We start from the raw sequence: 22,964 nt of genomic DNA on the forward strand, positions 1-22,964 counted from the left end.
CATGACAACTGCTACACCCAGCAGCTCCAGTAGCACAACACAGCCAGCCTAGGAACAAACGGCCCGAGACGGCTTCCTATTGGCTGCCTTGCTTCCGTCATACCCGTCCTTGCAGCAGGGAAAGGGAGTTCGGTGATTGGACGCTGCTATCCGCAGCCGAGCCTCATCCTTCTCAGCCATTGGTTAAGATTCCTGTCACTCAGAGTCGCTCCGTGAGCTTAGCGCATGCGCCGTGTGAGATCCTAGAGTGCTGGTCCAAGGAATTGGCAGCTCCGGGGCGAGGAGCCGGTGTCACGTCTATTGGTCGGGGATCGGCCCGGAATCGTCGCAGCAATGCCGGTAATGCAGGATGGGGGATGTGACTGGCAGGTGGGGCTTTGTTGGATGTGAGGTGACAAATACAGGCAAAGCGTCCATTGAGATGCAAGGCCTCCCCCTCCCTGTACATCCAGTGATAATGACACATCTCCTAGTGTACACATAGAGGATGTCCGGCCCATCATATACTGCTACTGCCCCCTGTGGGATATGCTAAAGTGGCAGGACGGTGCAGCGCCACACTGCGACTGTGACCCATACATCGCTTTATGGCAATTCTTCGCTTTATGCACTACATCGCTTTATGGCAATTCTTCGCTTTATGCACTACATCGCTTTATGGCAATTCTTATTAAAAAAAATAAATCTTTATATCTGTTTTTATTTCATGGTAGTGCTGTCAGGATCCAGTTACACCGCCGTAGTGACTTAGGACGCCGTCCTCGCGGCCATGTCGACCTAAATCCGAATCATTCCATGTCTTCCGCTTTTCTCACAGATCAACAAAGCGGAGAAACCCGAGTCCTGCGACAACGTGAAGGTGGTGGTGCGATGCCGTCCTCTGAACGAGCGAGAAAAGGCGATGGGTAACAAGATGGCCGTCACGGTGGACGAATTCCGAGGAACCATTGCCGTCCACAAAGTGGACTCCATGAATGAGCCTCCAAAGACGTTCACGTTTGACACGGTTTTCGGACCTGACAGTAACCAGCTGGATGTCTATAATCTCACGGCCAGGCCTATTATAGACTCCGTGCTGGAGGGCTACAATGGTGCGTATCACCTCCGAGGCGTCTCTAGGGGTTCTTATTCTTTTTGGGGTTCTTATTCGTTTAGGACTATGAGTTGATTTTTGGTTTTTCGTACACAAGACCATGATGTGTCATGGCGATCCAGTCCGTCACATGGCTTGAACTTGCATTGGACCAAGGTTGCGAGCTACTGCATGGTTCTTGCATCTGATTGGAATGGGCAACCTCACCCAAACCTCTGCCTAATGTCTTTTGTATAGTGATAGATGGGATTCAACTGGTCTAGAAAAGGGGGACCTGGTCCTGTTATTAGGTAATACACGATTTCGTGGGACTGTGGCAGCAGGATGATTTTTGCTGCTCTCCTTAAAGGGATTCTATCATTAGACCACATCGGAATCGGCCTTTATAAAGTCTATTCTTCTCCTACTTTTCTTTTTCTGATCCACACCGCCGTTCCTGAGAATTTTCTTTTTTTATCCCTTACACAGAAGAGTCTTCAGAAAGCAAAGGGGCGTCTCCTGTACTCTCCGAAGACTCGCCAACAGCGCCTCTGTCTTCTTCTGGCAACTGCACATCAGTTCGGCCATTTTCTTGTGGTCAAACAGACACTCGTGTGAGAGGCCACGGAAAAATGGCCGAATGGACATGCGCAGTCGCCTCTGCTGGCTGATGACGTGGCGAAGAGGCGTCAGCAGGAGAAGGCAGAGGCGTCGCTGGAGAGTCTTCGGTAAGTACAGGGGACGCCCCCTGTGCGTTCTGAATCCATTTGCATAAGGAATAAGAAAGAAAATTCTCAGGAACGGCGGCGCGGATCAGAAAAAGAAAAGTAGGATAAGAATAGACTTTTTATTCCGACTTGGTCTTTGTAGAAAAAGGGATTCTACTGATAGAATCCCTTTAAGTCCATCCAGATGAAATCAAAGTGAGTCAATGCAAGGGGATTTTAGTGCCGTGTGATCCCTCTTGGTGCATTTTATTACCTTGGAGCGCCCGGCCAAGGTAGGTTACCTATGGTGTACGAAAGGAGAAGGACCAGAGATAGGAGAGAGAATCTATCATTCTGCTAAACCTCAGTAGGCCATCAATATCAGATTGTTGATTCTGTATGAAACACACCCTGGTTTTGGTGGTTGCTGTGCCTGGGTGTGAAGTACCAGGAAAAAACACTGCAAAGCGTATAGTACTGGGTCTGGTAAACAGTGAAGGGAACCTTCGGTTAGTTAATTTATTTTTTTTTAAATGTTTTTATTTATCGTTTGCATTAAAAAGAACATTGTAAAAACCGCGTCAGGAAATAGATAAGAATAAAAGGGACGGCGTATATACAAAGTATAGAAATCTAACTCTATAAGAAGGTAAAAGGTGGCAAATAATATAGCAAAAAAAACAAAAAACTGCGGCTTCAACGCATAACTACATCATCTGCTCGCACCAGTCCTACCACCCCACGTCCCCCATCCCACAACTCCAGATATACAGCCATATAAGTAGCAGTGTCGGATATCTCCAGTGACATATCGAAATTTGTTCGAATTTATAAAGGGTTGGTAAAGGGGAAGATTTATTAATGAGTTGAAGCCAATTCTTAAGAGAAGCTGTATCAGGATTTCCGGGCCGTAACCATAACCCACCTTGCAAAAAAAAAAAAAGTAAAATATTTTATCGTAATAACCATCAGTTAGGTAATCCTTAAGGGTGTGTTCACATGGCAGAAAGTGAAGAAGCATCCAGTATTTTTGCCATGGTCTAGCCATGACAGTATGCCGATGCAGTGCATCAGCATTACGTTGTGGCGTCCCGAAGTCTTGAGGCGCGGTCAGCGTGGCTGAATCCGCGGTAAGATTGAGCAGCACGCTTCTTTTTTTCCTACGTCCTGCTACGATCTCTGCCTCCCAGGTGGGTTCTCCAGGTTCGGGGGCCAAATTCCTCTGTGTGACCACAGCCAAAGAGTGGCAGGAGTTGAACCCTCAGCTATCTTATAATGAAAGCCTAAACTCAGTATGGGTCGCAACACCCTGGGGAGTTGTATAAAAACCTCTGGAGGGTCACCCAGTGATCCAGCCTGCCCATCACTACCCCAACTATACTATAACTGAGTTTATCCACCCAATCTCCCGCCTTATCCTAACAAGTGCCCGCTCTGCTTCCGTTGTAGTCGCTCATCGGGACAGCAGCAGACGCGAGTCACCCTTTAATGTTGTATATAAATACCGTACCAGGCTGTATTCACATCCACGCTGTTCATTATGGTTTTCTGTTTTGTACTATGAACAAAAAAACATACCATATATACTCGAGTATAAGCTGACCCCCCCCCCCAATTTTACCACAAAAAACTGGGAAAACTTTGACTCGAGTATAAGCCGAGGGGGGGAAATGCAGCAGCTACTGGGAAATTTCAAAAATTAAAATGGTTTTTGGGTGCAGTAGTTGCTGGGTGCTAGGAAAGAAAATTTAATTATTTTTTTTTTTTGCTTGACTCGAGTATAAGCCGTGGGGGCTTTTTCAGCACAAAAACTGTGCTTAAAAATTCGGCTTATACTCGAGTATATATGGTAATACATGCTAAAGACAGATCGGTCCGATGATGGAGTCCAGCGCAGCCTAACAGATCGGGTATGGGTTATGGTGCCGTAACATTTTGCTAGATAAAAAATTCCTCAATGCAGGACTCCTTTGTCTAGAATTTTTGATGAAATCCATAAAGCAGGTCTTTTTCTATTGGAGCGCCCTGTAGATTCTGTGACTTCTTGTATGGATCCCTAATAACTGACTATCTGCCTCCTCCCAAATAAAGGCTGTCTGTGATATATGTAATACAGGGCATCGCTGTCATCGGCGTGGACGTTCTGTGTCCCATCACTGCTCTGACTTTTCTAGTCCTATAGAAGCGCATGGAAATGAATGTGCCCATTGTCACTGCCTGAGCACAGTTGACTTCATTCTCAGTCTGCACACAATGTGTAAGAATTGCTGAGATCAGATTGTGGATGTGACGTGTTGTTCTGGGCAAGACACAATATTCGCTTTGTATCTGTGATCTTGGCTAAAGTGCGAAGCTGCAAAAAAAAAATATTCACACTTGGTTTTTATAGTAAATCTTAGATTTTCCCCAATGGTTCCTAATATAGTCTCATAGGTTTATCAATGGCAGACTCTCCGCCGTTAACACTTAGTGTGCCTGTATCCCATGTGTATGACTGTTCTCTTTGCTTTTCTAGGTACTATATTTGCCTATGGGCAGACCGGGACAGGCAAAACTTTTACAATGGAGGGAGTGCGAGCTGTTCCTGAACTTAGAGGGATCATACCCAATTCATTTGCTCACATATTTGGACATATTGCAAAGGCCGAAGGGGATACAAGGTAAGATGCATGTTGGTGTATGGAGCGCTATAGACTGGTGTTGTGGCTCTTCAGACAGCTCTTTTGTAGCAGACCACAACTGATCGGGCATTGATGGTTTATCCCAGGGGTCAGCAATAGAGATGAGGAAGTACTATTCAAAACTCCCGTCCATAGAAATGAATGGACGCAGCCGGCACGCAGGGGGTTAAGCGGACAGTCACTGGCAAAGTATGCATATTGGTCACTTCCATTCATTCCTATGGGTGTGTGCTATTCGAAATGGGAGTTTTGAATAGTACTTGCTCATCTCTAGTCAGCAATCTTCAGCACTCCAGCTGCTGTGAAACTACAACTCCCAGCATGCTCCATTCACTTCCATAGGAGTTTCATGGAAAGCAGACCATCATATTGTGAAAGCACAAAACTCTTAAAGGGATCCTATCATTGGATACCCTTTTTTTTTTCTCCCTAGCACGTAGGAATAGCCTTTAAGAAAGGCTTTTCTTCTCCTACCTTTTAGATGTCTTCGCCGCGCCGCCATTTGGTAGAAATCCGGATTTTCTTTGGTGTGCAAATGAGTTCTGTCGCAACACTGGGGGCGTCCGCCAATGCTACGAGAGAAATCTCCAGTGACGCCTCCATCTTCTTCTGGAACGCACTCTCCCCGCGTCTTTTTCCATCCCGGGTTTCAATCTTCTAGGCCTCGGGCAGAGCTGATTGCGCATCCCCATGGCCACAAGAAAATGGCCACTTACTCAGTAAGCTGTGTAAGCGGCCACAAGAAACTGGCCAAGACCTAGAAGATTGAAACCCAGGCCGGAAAAAGGGAGAGGGCGTTCCAAAAGAAGATGGAGGCGGCTCTGGAGAGTTCTCTCGTAGCATTGGGGACGCCCCCAGTGCTGTGAGAGTACTCATTTGCATACCGAAAACCCGGATTTCTACCAAAGGGCGGCATGGAGAAGATGTCAAAAGGTAGGAGAAGAATAGCCTTTCTTAAGGCTATTCCTACATGTTGGTCAGAAAAGAAGGGTATCCAGTGATAGAATCCCTTTCAAACCGCTCTATGATTGAACTGAGCACATTATGTATTCATTACGTTGTCTGTGGACTATAAAATACTCCATTCATGTCTAAAGGTAAATTCTGGATTGTGTTGCGTTCCAGTTACATCATTACACTGTGGAAAATCCCCATCCTACATACACAATATACACTCACCGGCCACTTTATTAGGTACACCATGCTAGTAACGGGTTGGACCCCCTTTTGCCTTCAGAACTGCCTCAATTCTTCGTGGCATAGATACAACAAGGTGCTGGAAGCATTCCTCAGAGATTTTGGTCCATATTGACATGATGGCATCACACAGTTGCCGCAGATTTGTCGGCTGCACATCCATGATGCGAATCTCCCGTTCCACCACATCCCAAAGATGCTCCTCTATTGGATTGAGATCTGGTGACTGTGGAGGCCATTGGAGTACAGTGAACTCATTGTCATGTTCAAGAAACCAGTCTGAGATGATTCCAGCTTTATGACATGGCGCATTATCCTGCTGAAAGTAGCCATCAGATGTTGGGTACATTGTGGTCATAAAGGGATGGACATGGTCAGCAACAATACTCAGGTAGGCTTTGGCGTTGCAACGATGCTCAATTGGTACCAAGGGGCCCAAAGAGTGCCAAGAAAATATTCCCCACACCATGACACCACCACCACCAGCCTGAACCGTTACCGATACAAGGCAGGATGGATCCATGCTTTCATGTTGTTGACGCCAAATTCTGACCCTACCATCCGAATGTCGCAGCAGAAATCGAGACTCATCAGACCAGGCAACGTTTTTCCAATCTTCAATTGTCCAATTTCGATGAGCTTGTGCAAATTGTAGCCTCAGTTTCCTGTTCTTAGCTGAAAGGAGTGGCACCCGGTGTGGTCTTCTGCTGCTGTAGCCCATCTGTAGCCTCAAAGTTCGACGTACTGTGCGTTCAGAGATGCTCTTCTGGCTACCTTGGTTGTAACGGGTGGCTATTTGAGTCACTGTTGCCTTTCTATCAGCTCGAACCAGTCTGGCCATTCTCCTCTGACCTCTGGCATCAACAACGCATTTCCGCCCACAGAACTGCCGCTCACTGGATGTTTTTTCTTTTTCGGACCATTCTCTGTAAACCCTAGAGGTGGTTGTGCGTGAAAATCCCAGTAGATCAGCAGTTTCTGAAATACTCAGACCAGCCCTTCTGGCACCAACAACCATGCCACGTTCAAAGGCACTCAAATCACCTTTCTTCCCCATACTGATGCTCGGTTTGAACTGCAGGAGATTGTCTTGACAATGTCTACATGCCTAAATGCACTGAGTTGCCACCATGTGATTGGCTGATTAGAAATTAAGTGTTAACGAGCAGTTGGACAGGTGTACCTAATAAAGTGGCCGGTGAGTGTATACTGTCATTTATTTAGCTTAATACTTGTTTTCTAGGTTTCTTGTAAGAGTGTCTTACTTGGAAATCTATAATGAGGAAGTGCGGGATTTACTTGGGAAAGACCAAACACAAAGACTGGAGGTAAGTATAGAATAAAAATATCCCACATGTGTTTGGTGATAACTTCGGTTATATCTCTGGTAGCCAACAAAAATGTGTCCTTTTAGCTTCCACCAAGTTTGCACAATGTAATTAATATTAGAAAGTGGATCACCCCTTTAAACATGTTTACTGTGCAAGGTTTCTATTCTTCACTATAAGCATAGCAGTCCAATGTATTAACTTAAGGATGTAGGAATACATGACATCTTAACAAAAACCGCTTTGTCATAGGTTAAAGAGCGACCTGATGTAGGAGTCTACATTAAGGACCTATCCGGGTATGTTGTGAACAATGCTGATGATATGGATCGGATCATGACTCTGGGACACAAAAATCGTAAGTCTTGTTGGTGTCTTTTATCTATAGCAATTTTTTATTTATTTATTTTTTAAAATATGGATTGTGAGCCCATTGTAGGGATCACAATGTACATTTTTTTTTTCTCATAGGAATGCATTGACCAGCGTTGATTGGCCAAATGCTATACAGTGTACAGCATTCGGCCAATCAACGCTGATTTTCCCGGAGGCTCGTCTGTGAGGAGGCGGAGTCTAAAATCGGACCACAGCAGTCTCCATTGTTGTCCAATCTTAGACTCCGTCTCCTCACAGACGAGCCTCCGGCAGAACCAGCGTTGAATGGTCGAATGCTGTACACTGTATAGCATTCGGCCAATCAATGCTGGTCAATGCATTCCTATGAGAAAAAGTCAGCTCCCGCATATCGCAAGCTGCCAGCTCTCCCGACTAGCAAGGACGAGCCTGCTGCAGATCAGCGTTGATTTGCCGAATGCTATACAGTGTACAGCATTCGGCCAATCAATGCTGGTTCTGCAGGACGAGTAAGGGCCAGTTCACATTAGTGCTTGCCTCCCGTCCAGAAGGAGTCCGCAGGAGGACCCCCCCGAACGGAATATCAGCGCAACTGCAAGCGCTGGACAGTTAAAGCGCACGGACTTTAACTGCACAGCGCTCCTCCTAAACACTCTCCTCCTGCTACTCGTGGACTTGGTGACTCTCCTTTAGTCGAATAGTGGTTTCCCCTGAAACTAGCATTTTTTTTCCCATAGACTATAATGGGATTCGATATTCGATGGTGTAGTCAAATATTGAGGCTCTACTCAAAACGAATATTGACTCTTGAATATTTCACTACTCGCTCATTTCTGATAATTTCCAATAGCTACGGCTGGGAGATGCGTTCGATCCTAAAGCCCTGATCCCTTACACTAGGCAGCAGCAGGGAATGGTGGTCCTCCATGCTGACTCCGTATTACGCGTGAAAATGACCGGGATGACTACTGCCCCCTGCTGCCACTAGTGCAAGGGATCAGGGCACGATGACAGCTGGCGGGAGATGAAGAGATGAAGGTTTCTCCTGGGAGCTGTCGTAATAAAATAGCCGAGAGGTCGGGACCCAGACAGCAGCTTCCCGCAGTCCGTCAGTTGACTGTCCCTGACCTTTGCCATTTCTAACACATTACGTTTATTGGAGATCCACTTTCACTTATGTAGACAATACAGCAAATAATTATTCGTGCAGTGTTTCACTTACTATTGTGACAAGTAATTTCTCATGTTTCGTGGTCATGTAGGAAGACTAGGTGGCCATGGAGCAAGTGCAATTAATAACTAATTGGATCTCAAAAAATAACACGCACCAATGTCCTCTACCATAGTACATCAACTAACTCGCGTCACTACATTAGATCTGATATGCGAAAATGATCTCGCTCCTCCCATACAGTGCTTGGGCTATTAGCACATTATTCTTCCAGACAAGCCTTCAGCCGACATCTTCACCATTACAGCATTATAGATGTACAGAACAGAGGCCATGTTTTTTTAATCTTCAGACTCGCCGATGGTAACAATGACTTATTCCGAGTCCATTGGTTTCCTCTCTTTCCACAGGTTCAGTTGGAGCCACAAACATGAATGAGCACAGCTCTCGCTCACACGCCATATTCACCATCACCATAGAGTGCAGCGAGAAAGGAGCCGATGGGAATATTCACGTGCGAATGGGCAAGTTGCATCTGGTTGACTTGGCGGTATGTATATCTGTACAATCGGTCAATGGATTGACGAGTATTTTTGTGCAACAGTTTGCTAAGTATAAAAATATTCAGAAGGTCCACAATTTTCATGATGACTATAAAATACTAGTATTAATTAAAGGGGTTGTATGATCTGCAAATACATCCACAGCAGTGCTACATCCTCACTGTTCCACTGTTCAGTCCTTTGCATGGCTTTATTTTTACGCTGCTCCTTGTATTCCTGTTACTTACGTGCAGTGAATCTGTGGACAAACTACATGTCCCAGGATTCATCTGCCTGCGCTCACTCTCTATATACTTCTCCCTTCTCCACTCTCCCCTGCAATGAAATCTCAGGGACTATATCAGGTCACAGGCTAGTCTGATGTTTCGTTTACAAGCCGAATGAGATCAGGGAGAGGAATCCTGGGAAATGTAGTTTGTCCACATATTCACTGTGATGGAAGGAGTGAAGTAAAGTCTACACAAGGGAATAGTGAGTATCTAGCACTGCTGTAGATGTATTTGCAGATCATTTTTGGAATTTGGAGGGCTATTATACGTGTGGATTTTAGGTAATTTTACATATATGACTCGTATATGGCATTTTTCACATTTTTCATCAGTTTTTATTTTTTTAGGGAAATGAACTGCTGGCAATGACGGTATCAGCGGCAAGAAGAATCATGAGGTTCCCTGGTATATAGATTCTTCTTGCCGCTGATTCCGCCATTGCCAGCAGTTCATTTCCCATATGTTTCTTTGCTTTTGGGCCATCATTGAGGTACTGAGAGTCTGAAGAAGGTCTATACCGACCGAAAAAACGTTTTTACTCTACAGTTTGCCCTCTACTTGATTGGTAAATGTGTTATCGAATTGCACTGTAAAGTGTGAAGTCTATTTCATTCCTTACAAGACAGGTTGGGACCCTGCTTCAGCTATATATAGGGAGCCGACCACACCTAGAGACATAAACATACACTACAGGGTAATAGTCATTCACACAACGGGACTGAGGGACCTGCTCACAAGAGCTTACAATCTATGAGGTAGAGGGGCGGCATCGGAGGTAGCATTGCTTATATAGGGGTCTAGACATTTTTGTGATAGAGGTTACTGTCTTGTCTTGTAGCCCTGAATTCGGAGTGAACGAACTGGGCGCCCCATTGTGTTGTGCCCGCTGCAGGGCCAATACATAGTCTATGTTTTTGATACCCCCCGGTCCATTCATTAGCCTAATATAATGTATTAGTTCTTCCTGGAGATGTTCAGAGACACTCGCTCCAGTCTCTTGGAAAGGGCTTATCCAAAAACAATGGCATTTAACCCCTTTTCATTGAATGTTCCTTCTCTTTCAAGAATATTTATAGCTTAATACATGGATTTGTTGTTCTCAGGGTTCAGAAAGGCAAGCCAAGACCGGAGCGACCGGACAAAGACTGAAAGAAGCCACAAAAATCAACCTGTCTCTTTCCACGCTGGGTAATGTCATCTCTGCTTTGGTGGATGGAAAAAGCACCCACGTGCCCTACAGGAACTCCAAGCTCACAAGACTGCTGCAGGATTCCTTGGGAGGAAATTCCAAGACTATGATGGTGAGAGTGGAAAACAGATAAATGCAAGGATGTTGCATAAAATAGATGTTTCTACCCATATCGCTATAAATGGGTGAAGTAATCCTCCATCTATAGCATCACTCATGAGCCCAGTAATTTCCAGTCTGGGTGCACTACATGATGAATGCGTTTACTGCTATTTCCCAGGATGCACCTGTATTTTACCATTAGAAGCAATTGAAGTCCACATGCAGTCCCCAACTAGTGGTAAATGTCTATGTCCAGGAGCAGGGTATGGCAGCACCTTATTGTGGTGACACACTTTGTATCTGGATATAGCTATAGCTTCATCCAGTTCTTGGCCGCTGGTACTTTCACATAAATGTAAAGCTGCATTTACATGGTGCGTTTTTGGTTACAAATGCATGCGTTGTTATTGGAAAACTGCCTGCATTTTTTTGTGCATAAACAGAATCCTACAGAATGTCCCAAAGTGGCCCCTCCATGCCGTATAATGTCCTATAGTGGCCCCTCCACGCAGTACAATGTCCCATAGTGGCCCCTAAACGCAGTACAATGTCCCATAGTGACCCCTCCACACAGTACAATGTCCCATAGTGACCCCTCCACACAGTACAATGTCCCATAGTGGCCCCTCCACGCTGTATAATGTCCCATAGTGGCCCCTCCACGCTGTATAATGTCCCATAGTGGCCCCTCCACCCAGTATTATGTCCCATAGCGGCGCCTCCTCCCAGTATAATGTCTCATAGCGGCCCCATCCTCCCAGTATAATGTCTCATAGCGGCCCCATCCTCCCAGTATAATATCCCATAGTGGCCCCTCCACACAGTATAATGTCCCATAGTGACCCCTCCACGCAGTATAATGTCCCATAGTGGCTCCTCCACGCAGTACAATGTCCCATAGTGGCCCTAACAAACTTTCCAAAAAATTTGGGGTTCTCCACTCGGGTTGTTATACACTGTCTACCAATAAGTATTTGGACACCTGTGGTAGAATAGAAAACCCACATTTCTTCCTATCCAATAGTTGGTAGACTCCAGCAGATGCTTCCTTACGGATGGGATTGAGCAACACAATACTCCCGGATGCCTGGTGACACTCCTGGTGTATGTGAGCCATCGGTTGGGTGCGGTTTCTCTGGCCAGCACTCGTCGGTCTCTATCTCCCAGTTTCGGGGGTCTGCCGACCTTCCACTTCATAATCACATAGGCCACTGTCAATTTTGGGTAATTCAGTTCGCTTGCTATGTCCCTTAAGAGTTGACCATTTCTTTGGTACCACACAATTACCCATTCACGAAATCGGACAACTCTGCACTTCGTGGCATCCTGCATGCGACTAATGCTAATGCTGTTTCCTATGTAACAGCGGAAGGCGTGACGTACATCACGAGCGCAGATATCTTCATTTACATGGGTGTCCAAATCCTTATTGATTGATAGACAGTGTACTGTGGGGTCTCTTCAGATCCTAGAGTATAATATGAGGCCCACGAGAGGTCAAACCTAAAAAAAAATAGTTACTCCCCTTCCTGCCTGATGTCATCAACCGCTGATTGTGTCCCGGGTCACATCGGTATCGCTATACGCCATGACGTCAATGATAACCCCTGAGGCCCTATCAGCAGTCTCTTTCATACACACAGTGATCGGGTTGGGAAATATGGCCGACACATGGACTGTATTTTTCAGCCTGATCATGTGAGTGGAAGTGCCCCAAATACCTAACAACGCTTTTACATTCAGGCACGAAAAGGCTCTTACTGTAGAATTCATGTCAAGAAACTGCAACGACACCCCTGGCCACTAGATGTCACTCTATAACAGGATAAAACCTAATCTGAAATAACAGGAAGGATTGTTTCATCATTTCCTGTGTTACATTGTGGTCTATAGCAATAAATAAGCAATTAAATATGTTGATATTTTTATACATTACTTCTAGCTTATATATTATTCACCATCGAATCCCCTTCTGCCTTTCAGTGTGCAAACATCGGCCCAGCAGATTACAATTACGACGAGACCATCAGCACTCTCCGATATGCAAATAGAGCCAAAAATATCAAGAACAAAGCCAGAATCAATGAGGATCCCAAAGACGCGCTTTTGCGGCAATTTCAGAAAGAAATCGAAGAACTTAAGAAGAAACTCGAAGAAGGTAAAAAGTCATTTGATGTCTGAATCGGAGATCTGTGGCAGACGCGATGTAGCGCTGAATATTGGTTATATGTATTGGTACTTAATATAATGCAATCTGCTTGTTCAGGAGAGGAAATCTCTGGCTCTGATGATAGTGGCACAGATGAAGATGAGGATGAAGACGGAGAGATAGGGGAAGATGGAGAAAAGAAGAAAAGACGGAGAGGTAAGATCCCAATGACTGAACCCCTTTCTGTAAATAGTTCTGTATAATCACCGTTGTGCTTCTTCTGACATGTCTGGCAGAATATACGCAGCGGCGTCTTACATGATAGGATGACCTGTTCCTTGTCCACTGTCACACTTGTATCCTCCCTCCTGAGGCTCTGCTTGGCAGCCACAATGATTCTTATAAATATCTGAGCAGGTTATTTGTATCTTATTGTTATAGATCAAGTAGGAAATGTGAGAAACTATCCCCATGAAGTCAATATCTGTGCCTGTATAGTTAAGCGTTGTAGCTATTAAAGAGGTTGTACCACAAATTAAATGTATTCCCCATCCACATCATAGAGGATAGGTTTCTAATTGGTGATGGTCCCACTACTGGGACCCCTTAGATCTGTGGTGGTGAACCTATGGCATGCGTACCAGAGGTGACACTCAGAGCCCTCTCTATGAGCACCTAAAGGTGGAGCAGATTGTACTGTGTGGGGACCACTGTGGAGCAGATTGTACTTTGTGGGGACCAGTTTGCAGCAGGTTATACTGTGTGAGGGTCACTGTGGAGCAGATTGTACTGTGTGGGGGCCACTGTGGAGCAGATTATACTGTGTGGGGGCCACTGTGGAGCAGATTGTACTGTGTGGGGACCACTGTGGAGCAGATTGTACTGTGTGGGGGCCACTGTGGAGCAGATTGTACTGTGTGGGGGCCACTGTGGAGCAGATTGTACTGTGTGGGGGCCACTGTGCAGCAGATTGTACTGTGTGGGGACCACTGTGAAGCAGATTGTACTGTGTGAGGGCCACTGTGGAGCAGCTTGTACCGTGTGGGGACCACTGTGGAGCAGATTGTACTGTGTGAGGGCCACTGTGGAGCAGCTTGTACCGTGTGGGGACCACTGTGGAGCAGATTGTACCGTGTGGGGACCACTGTGGAGCAGATTGTACGGTGTGGGGGCCACTGTGGAGCAGCTTGTACCGTGTGGGGACCACTGTGGAGCAGATTGTACGGTGTGGGGGTCACTGTGGAGCAGCTTGTACTGTGTGGGGACCACTGTGCAGCAGATTACACTGTGTGGGGTCACTGTGGAGCAGATTGTACTGTGTGGTCGCCTCTTCACTATTTATATCACACAATATCTGTTTTATAACTGATATGATATTAGTACAGGCTGTAATAACATTGCCCGGTCACTATAAAACAGATCCTGTGCGATGTAAGTAGTGAACATTAATTGTTGCAAAATGATGTCAAATGCAGAGACCTTTACCTAGTACAAAGTTGTTTGTCTCATTGAAATCTCTGTACAGCCCCATTCACAAGATTGTATTTTGTGGGTCCGTAGTTATGTATCTGCTCAGTATTAAGGTTAAATTGCTATGTTGGCACTTTGCGATAATTTAGTGGGTTTTGGGTTGCAGTTTGGACACTCGGTCTCGAAAAGGTTCTCCATCACTGTCCTAGATCTCTAGAATAGGGTTCCAAGTTCCCTTGTTGACTATTTGCTTGGTCTCCCATTGCACTGTACTCTGCTATTCCATTTATCTGATAGGGACCGCCATAGAGAAGCGAGTACCTCACCTGTCGCTCTACTGACCAGACACCTCTCCCTTATCTTATGGATAGGAAATACGTTTAATTCATGGAACAACCTCTTTAATAACAGGTGGAACAAACCTATAGGTGCTGATAACCTGTTCTTAGGCCTATTTATTTTCAGTTAGTTACTAGGGACCCCCTTTATGAGCCACAGGATAGGATGGCTACATAGGGTGGGGGTTGATTGTAATGGTTGACATGTAAAGGACTAATCTTCTCCAGGTCCATTGGAAAGGCTACGCACTGGTTCTGGCGGCAAGAATTCACACCAAAATGTACAATGCAAGTGCGTGGGATTTCTACAAACCTCATTCACAGAGTAAATCTGTAGATTCTCACACTAGCAGCATTCCCCGTCTTCAATGTGACTTGATCTGCAGATAAAACCTCTGCAATACTCCATTGTGACTGTCCAGGCTGTTTCGGGGTGTTCGCTCTGCTACGTACTTGGTATTTCCGATAGCTCTGCTGGTTTATCTGACTGGATAGTTCCTACGGTGCAGTGTAAATTTATCTTCTACAGAAGTCACTGCATCGTCTTAGGCATCTGCTTACGTTCGCTTAAAGGAACATTCCATGTCAAAATGTAAAACCTTCCAGAGCCTTCATAAAATGAAAGGGTTTGGCCATGGTAGAAGGAAGGGGTTAAAAGGATTCTACCATTAAACTACTTTTTTTTTCTAATGAACATGTCGGAATAGCCTTAAGAAAGGCTATTCGTCTCCTACCTTTAGACGTGGTCTCCGCCGCGCCCTTCCCTAGAAATACCGGTTTTAACCGGTATGCAAATGAGCTCTCCGCAGCAATGAGGGCGGGCCCCAGCGCTGAAAGGCCGATGAGCGCATCCCCATTGCTGCCCGAGAGCTCTTTCCTGCGCCGCCTCCTTCTTCTGCAGCAACTCCGCCTCTTCTGGCTTCTCTTGCTCTTGTAGTTCTATAGAGGAGCCTAGATTGGCCACACCAAAATGGCCACTGGCCGGCTCCTGTATTTAGCTGCAAGAGCGGCTACCCAAAAATGGCCACCGGCCGGCTCCGGTATTGAACTGCAAGAGCGGCTACCCAAAAATGGCCACCGGCCGGCTCCGGTATTGAACTGCAAGAGCGGCTACCCAAAAATGGCTGCCGGCCGGCGGCCATTTTTGGGTAGCCGCTCTTGCAGTTCAATACCGGAGCTGGCCGGCGGCCATTTTGGGGTGGCCTCTCTATGCTCCTCTATAGAACTATAAGAGCAAGAGAAGCCAGAAGAGGCAAAGTTGCTGCAGAAGAAGGAGGCGGCGCAGGAAAGAGCTCTCGGGCAGCAATGAGGATGCGCTCATCGGCCTTTCAGCGCTGGGGCCCGCCCTCATTGCAGCGGAGAGCTCTTTTGCATACCGGTTAAAACTGGTATTTCTACGGAACAGTGCGGCGGAGAACACGTCTAAAGGTAGGAGACGAATAGCCTTTCTTAAGGCTATTCCGACGTGGTAACTAGAAAAAAAGGTAGCTTAATGGTAGAATCCCTTTAAGTGTTTGGGATCCCCAGAATGAAGAACGGCAATGTAGGAGCTTCTACCGTGTTTGGCAGATTTGAGCTGTCCTCTTATTACATGAATGTCTGCCGTGCCAGGGGTTGCACTGAAACAGTGTGAACTACTTCATAAAGCTTACCCATCATCTAGTGATACCAACAAGACCATAGGGTAGATGGGTGTATGGCCTCGTTCACACGGGGCACAGGACCGCATATTTTGGTTCTGATGCAGGAAGCTCCGTCAGAATAGGCCCAAAATACGACTGTCGCGGCCCATTCATTTGGGCCTAGTCCGTGCTGTCTGGGGCTTGCTTCTTTTTTCCGTGAGCCAGAACATACCGCTTGCGCAAAAAAGGAATCTAGCGGTCTACATAGACCTCTATTCTGAGGGGGCGGATTCGGCGTCAGAATCCACCCCCTCTTGCCCCGTGTGAACGAGCCCTAAATCTGCAGCTCCTTAGGTACACGGCCCTTTCTTATGCCAAGGATGCCATGTCATTCCTTATGCGAAAGAGGGTGAAGAGTCCAAGCCGGGTGGAGTTTGGGGACAATTTTACTTTAACCCTTGCTGGGAAGGTGGCAAGAGTTATACCGAAGATAGACACCAGCTCAGTAATTCAGGGGAATGGATCCAGAATGGAAGTGCAAAACTCTCCATTGTGTCTTGACATTGATTCTAAGTTCTGACTTATTTTTCCATTGCTTTGGCCTTATCGTGCTTGTATTATTTAGCTTTTATTTTTTACGTTTTGCTGTTATTTTTTGTGAAACATTGGGCTATATCTTGCAGAATTCACTCCATTCATTTATAATCGTTCAGGGTATTTCTTAGTGAATGGAGAGTTGTGTGCGTATATGGCTAGGCTCCATTTATTTTAAAGGGATTCTACCATTAAAACTAGAGATGAGCGAGTACTGCTCGGATCAGCCGATCCGAACAGCACGCTCGCATAGAAATGAATGGACGTAACCGGCATGCGGGGGGTTAAGCGGCTGGCCGCCGTCAAAGCGGAAGTACCAGGTGCATCCATTCATTTCTATGGAGCGTGCTGTTCGGATCGGCTGATCCGAACAGTACTCGCTCATCTCTAATTAAAACCTTTTTTTTGTGGTTAAGACGTCGGAATTGCCTGTAGAAAGGCTATTCGTCTCTTACCTTTAGACGTGGTCTCCGCTGCGCCGTTCCTTAGAAATACCAGTTTTTACCAGTATGCAAATGAGTTCTCTCGCAGCGATCGGGGCGTCCCCACCGCTGCCAGAGAAGTGTCTCCAGTGCCACCTCCTTCTTTGTCCGCTGCGTCATTTTCAATGTCTTCTTCCGGCGCGGGCTCGTAACTTCTAGGCCTCGGGCCTTGGGTAGAGTAGACTGCACAGGTCATGGGAAAATGGCCGCTTGCACAGTATTGTTAGCGGCCATTTTCCCGTGGCCTGCACACTCTGCTAGAAGTTACGGGCCTGCGTCGGAAGAAGACATTGAAGATGACACGCAGACGAAGAAGGAGGTGGCACTTGGAGACACTTCTCTGGCAGCGGTGGGGACGCCCCCAGTGCTGTTTGAGCGCAGGGGCCCGCCCCCATCGCTGCGAGAGAACTCATTTGCATACCGGTAAAAACCGGTATTTCTAAGGAACGGCACGGCGGAGACCACGTCTAAAGGTAAGAGACGAATAGCCTTTCTAAAGGCTATTCCGATGTCTTATCCACAATAAAAAAAGGTTTTAATGGTAGAATCCCTTTAAGAATCGAATATATTCTATGGATATAGCTGCAACTACTGAGAAAGGAATCGCACATGGCTCATACAACACCGGCCTTACATACACTTACGTTTCCAATGAAAACTACGTCCGACAACCTATTTGGTTTTTTTAACCTGTTTTTATTTCCTGACAGCATATTTTTAATCCACCATCCGTACGTTATTCTGGGGGTAGCCATCTTGTCTGAGCTGCGGTTCTGAAACCCTAAAAACCTGTAAGAGAGTGTTCCCTGTCCCTGATGCAGAGGCGAGCGGTCCCATCCCCCATTGTCAGTGGTAACTCCATTGACGTGTAAGAGGTCTTGTCTTCTTATAAGACTGGAAAAACTGATCCATAGGAAACCTATGCGGATTAAAAGGGGATTTTTGCACCAGTTCCCACACAGGTTACTCTACGTAAGTGTGTAACCACTGGGCAGGTTTATACATTTTCCACCAGTTTCGTAAAATATGATAAACGTTGGCACTTCTCGAAAAGATAGTTACGTCAGGGCTTAGAGAGGGTAGGGGAGGTTGGAGGAGTACAATAAACTTATACTTACACCAAAAACTGGATTCAATTATTGCCCAATTCTACTCTGCAGCCTGTATGCTGTTTGTCTGTAGGGGTATGAGATCTGATGTCAAGTGGGGTATTACAGTATACATTACAGGAAATATTCACACACGCAGTATAGATTTTAAGATAAGTTAGTTCATGACCTGTTTAACTGCTTGTGGTTTCATGAACTACATGAAGTGTGTATTGAGGCACTGTGGCGGGCATACCCATGATGGGAACTGAGCTGCATGCGGTATTGGTGCAGCTGCTATACAATACACAAAGCTGCGCCTAGTGCCAGAGCACCATGGTCCCTTCAAGGAATTCTATCATTAAAATAAAAAATTTTTTTCTCAATTACCCGTACTAATAGCCTTAAGAAAGGCTATTCTTCTCCTAACTTTAGATGTCTTCTCCGTGCCGCCATTCAGTAGAAATCCCGGTTTTCTTTGGTGTGTAAATGAGTTCTTTTGTAGCACTGGGGGCGGTCCCCATCACTCAAACAGCACTGGGGGCGTTCTCAATGCTGCGAGAGAAATCTCTACCGGCGCCTTCTGGAACGCCATTTTCTTGTGGCCGTTTACACAGTAAGCTGGTGTAAGTGGACATTTTCTTGTGGCCCGGACATGCGCAGTCTGCTCTGCCCGAGGCCTAGAAGATTGAAACTCATGACGGAAGAAGATACAGGGAGAGGGCATTCCAGAAGAAGATGGAGGAGGCGCTGGAGTGTTCTTTCGCAGCATTGGGGACGCCCCTGGTGCTGTTTAAGGGCTGAGGACCACCCCCAGTGCTGCGAGAGAACTCATTTTCATACCGAAGAAAAAACCTCTAAAGGTAGGAGAAGAATAACCTTTCTTAAGGCTATTCCTATGTGTTAGTCCCATGATAGGATCCCTTTAAGTGACCATTACAATGGCAGAACGTACGGATTTACATGTTGTTGAATGAGAGCGTGCCGTCTTCTCGAGCTTCTTCTTTCATTGCCTTGATCTAATAATTCTACTTCTGCATCTCCGATACTGCACACTTGTTCTTACCTGTCTTTCCATGATGCGTTCTTCTGGGGCCATCTCTTTTTTTGCAGGCAGTAGCAGCAGTAGCAGCTCAGACTCCACAGTGATAGAGAGACCAGTGGATAAGTCCTTACCTAGTGAGTGGCAGCTTCTGAGCTATTGCTTTCCCCTGCCCTCCGCATCCCATTGAGTTGCTGCACTGCTGCCTGCATTTGAAGCCATACAGATGAGTGGAAACCCTAATGCATGCTTTTCTTCCATACTGCAACCACTTTGTTTCACATCCAGAATTCTTTAATGCTACGCTCTGAAATAATCTGCTTCCTTTTTCCTAACAAATTCCTTCTCCCTATGTGGCTTTTCCTTTTTTAAGCATTTGTGGCACACCGGCTTGATCGTTTGATATTGACATAGAAAGCTGAGCCGTTACTGATCCTGATCCACAATTTAGGCATATGTACTAATCACAGATAACATGGGTTTCTGGGGTTATGTTATTGATGGGCTATGATTAAGAAAAGGAATATGCAAGTTGGTGGAAAAAAGGAACGAGCTCCAGCGTCAACTTTTGGAAGGTAGCTCCCTATAGGATAGTGCATGACTTTCAAAAAAAAAAAACCTAATCTGGGAAGAATGGCCACGTTAGAACCATGCTTTAAAGGGATCTTATCATTGGATATCCTTTTTTTCTGACTAAAACGTCGGAATAGCCTTAAGAAAGTCTATTCTTCTCCTACCTTTAGATGTCTTCTCCACGCCGCCATTAAGTAGAAATCTGGGGGTTTTTTGGTATGCAAATTAGTTCTCTCGCAGCATTGGGGGCAGCCCTCAGCACTTAAACAGCACTGGGGCGTCCCCAATGATGCGAGAGAACTCTCCAGCGCTGCCTCCATCTTCTTCTGGAGCGCCCTCTCCTTGTGTCTTCTTCCGTCCTGGGTTTCAATCTTCTAGGCCTCGGCAGAGCCAACTGCGCATGCTCGGGCCACAAGAAAATAGCCGCTTGGCACACCAGCTTACTGTGTGTGCCATTTTATTGTGGCCCAGACATGCGCAGTCGGCTCGGCTCGATGCCTAGAAGAATGAAACCCAGGATGGAAGAAGACGCAGGGAGAGGGCGTTCCAGAAGAAGATGTAGGCGGCGCTGGAGAGTTCTCTCACAGCATTGGGGACGCCCCCAGTGCTGTTTGAGTGCTGGGGCCCGCCCCCAGTGCTGCGACAGGACTCATTTGCATACCGAAGAAAACCCTGGATTTCTACCGAACGGTGGCGCGGAGAAGACATCTAAAGGTAGGAGAAGAATAACTTTTCTAAAGGCTGAAAAAAAGGATATCCAATGATAGGATCCCTTTAATGTATAGGGAACTATAAAAGGTGGCGCTTGAGCTCATTCCACTTTTCCACCAGGTTTTATTTGCATATTCCTTACCCAGGACTTTTAGCAGGACATGCATGTTTTATGGATCCCTGTTCAGTCTCTCCCGAATGAGACATTACCCCTTCTATCTTTATAGATAGACCACACAGATTTATAGATTTGGCAGAGCATTCATCAAGCCCTATCGTGATGAGAACTGTGCAGCTGCAGAGTTCTCTATATCCCCCCCCCCACACCCTCAATGATCCGTGCACTGAGAAAATGTGAACCAGTGGTCCGTGTTCGTCCTCCTTTTTCAGCCTGGATAATGATGGAGCCCAGAGGGTTGACTCTCTGGACCACAGGTTTAAAGGGTTAACCCCTATACTTCTCCAGACTACTAGAGATTTGGACATCAGTGCTATACCACCAGGAATCCTGCCATTAAAGGAGATATGCTGGATCAAATCATTGTCGGCCCCACACGGATCTAATGTTAATGGCCTGTCCTAAAGATAGGCCATAAATATTGTGATAGTAATCCCCTTCTATGCCCTAGACCACCAGAGATCCTCGTAGTAACCCCTTTTTCCCTGTCGACCAGGGATTCAAAGATGAACCCATTCATTGCCCAAGATCACCAGGGATGGTAATGTTTTATATGACCCCAACCATTAGGAGTGCCAATAATAACCCCTTTCTTAGTCCTTTACTACCAGAGAACTTAGAAGTAACCTCTTCTAAGATGTCTCCTAGTACTAGGAAGAAGGGTAACATCACCCCCAAAGGAGGATCTACAGTGACCTAATGGACGGTGAGGAGGGGTTAGGGGGTGGCAATATCAGTGCTTTGGTATGTGAAGGTTGTCCCAAACCACCCGTGCAAGGATCAGCTGCTGGGAGTGTCTGCATAGTACATGGCGCCAGAACTAGATGGCTCTGTGCCCTGTACGGTGGCTTCTATGAGAATAGGGCTGTGGTAACCAGGCCATTATACAGGACATGGAGCCGTCTGCATCCAGCTCCTTGTACTGTATAGATCACAGACTGGACAGCTGATCTGCGGGGGTCCTGGTATCCGTCTACATGACATTTCATACGCCAAGCCTCAAACTAATAGCTGCCATGTCCTTTTAGAGAAGCATGGTGGAAATATTCATGTATCAGCCATGGTGTGACTGGAATGCACAGTACAATAATAGACAAGCTGGCAGTTTACGGTTTACTAAACTTTTTCCGATGTTCGCCATCCTCATGACAGCATTTCCTAGTACAGTTGCTTTGCCCCTGCTCTTAAGATGACCTGATATCTGCAAGGCTTTATATATGACATCTCATGAACTATTCAACTTATCTGCAAGAGAATTTTAGTATAATGTTCTTATATGTCATTCATCAAGCCCTATCATGAAGAGAACTGTGCAGCTGTACAGTTATCCCTGCAGAGTTCTCTCTATCCCTCCCACCCTCAATGATCCGTGCACTGAGAAAATGCGAACCTGAACCAGTGATCAGTGGCTGCTCTATATTTCGTCAAAGCCAAGTCCAATTTAGTAAAGAACCCCTTCATTTAAGAACCCGTTGTGATCTGCTCTCAGCCTTATAATGTTTAAGGAAAGGAGAAAGGTGCTGTATCTAAGGCTTGAGGTCTGGATTGCATTTCTCTGGGGGATTATACTGTTTTTCTGTAAGATTAGTGCAAGATGAATGTCTCTCGCCAGTGTAGTTCTCTGCAGAAGAGTGTACAGGAATACTAGACACCGACATGCACACAAATACTCCGGCATGTCCCCTCCTTCTTCCTTTCCCTTGGACCTATTTTATCTCATGTTAAAGATAGAACCCGAATGATACAAAGAAATCTTCTGTGCGTGCTCAGGAGAGCAGCCATGTTACCGTCCTGAGTAAGACAACTGGCAGTAGCAGAACAAAAGTAAGTTCCCCCTTTCATATACATTAGATGGTTAGGCAGGCCCAGTCTTTGTTTCCGTAATCTGTGTGGCCACCTTAAAGGGATCCTATCATTGGATACCCTTTTTTTCTCTATAACATGTAGGAATAGCCTTAAGAAAGACTATTCTTCTCCTGCCTTCATATGTCTTCTCCACGCTCCCATTCGGTAGAAATCCCGGTTTTCTTTGGTATGCAAATGAGTTCTCTTGCAGCACTGGGGGCGGTCATCAGTCCTCAAAC

At 46.0% G+C, this 22,964-nt stretch overlaps 1 protein-coding gene across 2 annotated transcripts in view; it reads left to right on the plus strand.

Annotated features, from left to right (window-relative positions):
• The first annotated feature begins 240 nt into the window (after positions 1 to 240).
• Positions 241 to 22,964, plus strand: part of KIF3A (kinesin family member 3A) — a 35,677-nt gene continuing 12,953 nt past the window's right edge. The window contains exons 1-10 of one of the 2 annotated variants that reach the window (XM_075275077.1): positions 241 to 339; positions 818 to 1,091; positions 4,295 to 4,439; positions 6,901 to 6,985; positions 7,238 to 7,343; positions 8,921 to 9,060; positions 10,446 to 10,643; positions 12,617 to 12,791; positions 12,900 to 12,998; positions 19,490 to 19,555. In XM_075275077.1, coding sequence (XP_075131178.1) covers positions 334 to 339; positions 818 to 1,091; positions 4,295 to 4,439; positions 6,901 to 6,985; positions 7,238 to 7,343; positions 8,921 to 9,060; positions 10,446 to 10,643; positions 12,617 to 12,791; positions 12,900 to 12,998; positions 19,490 to 19,555 — 1,294 coding nt within the window. In that variant the 5' untranslated portion in view covers positions 241 to 333. The remainder of the gene's footprint in view (positions 340 to 817; positions 1,092 to 4,294; positions 4,440 to 6,900; positions 6,986 to 7,237; positions 7,344 to 8,920; positions 9,061 to 10,445; positions 10,644 to 12,616; positions 12,792 to 12,899; positions 12,999 to 19,489; positions 19,556 to 22,964) is intronic. The other variant, XM_075275079.1, reaches the window with a different exon arrangement.

This window comes from Leptodactylus fuscus, chromosome 5 (genome assembly GCF_031893055.1).
Source record: "Leptodactylus fuscus isolate aLepFus1 chromosome 5, aLepFus1.hap2, whole genome shotgun sequence".
Taxonomy (NCBI): Eukaryota; Metazoa; Chordata; class Amphibia; order Anura; family Leptodactylidae; genus Leptodactylus; species Leptodactylus fuscus.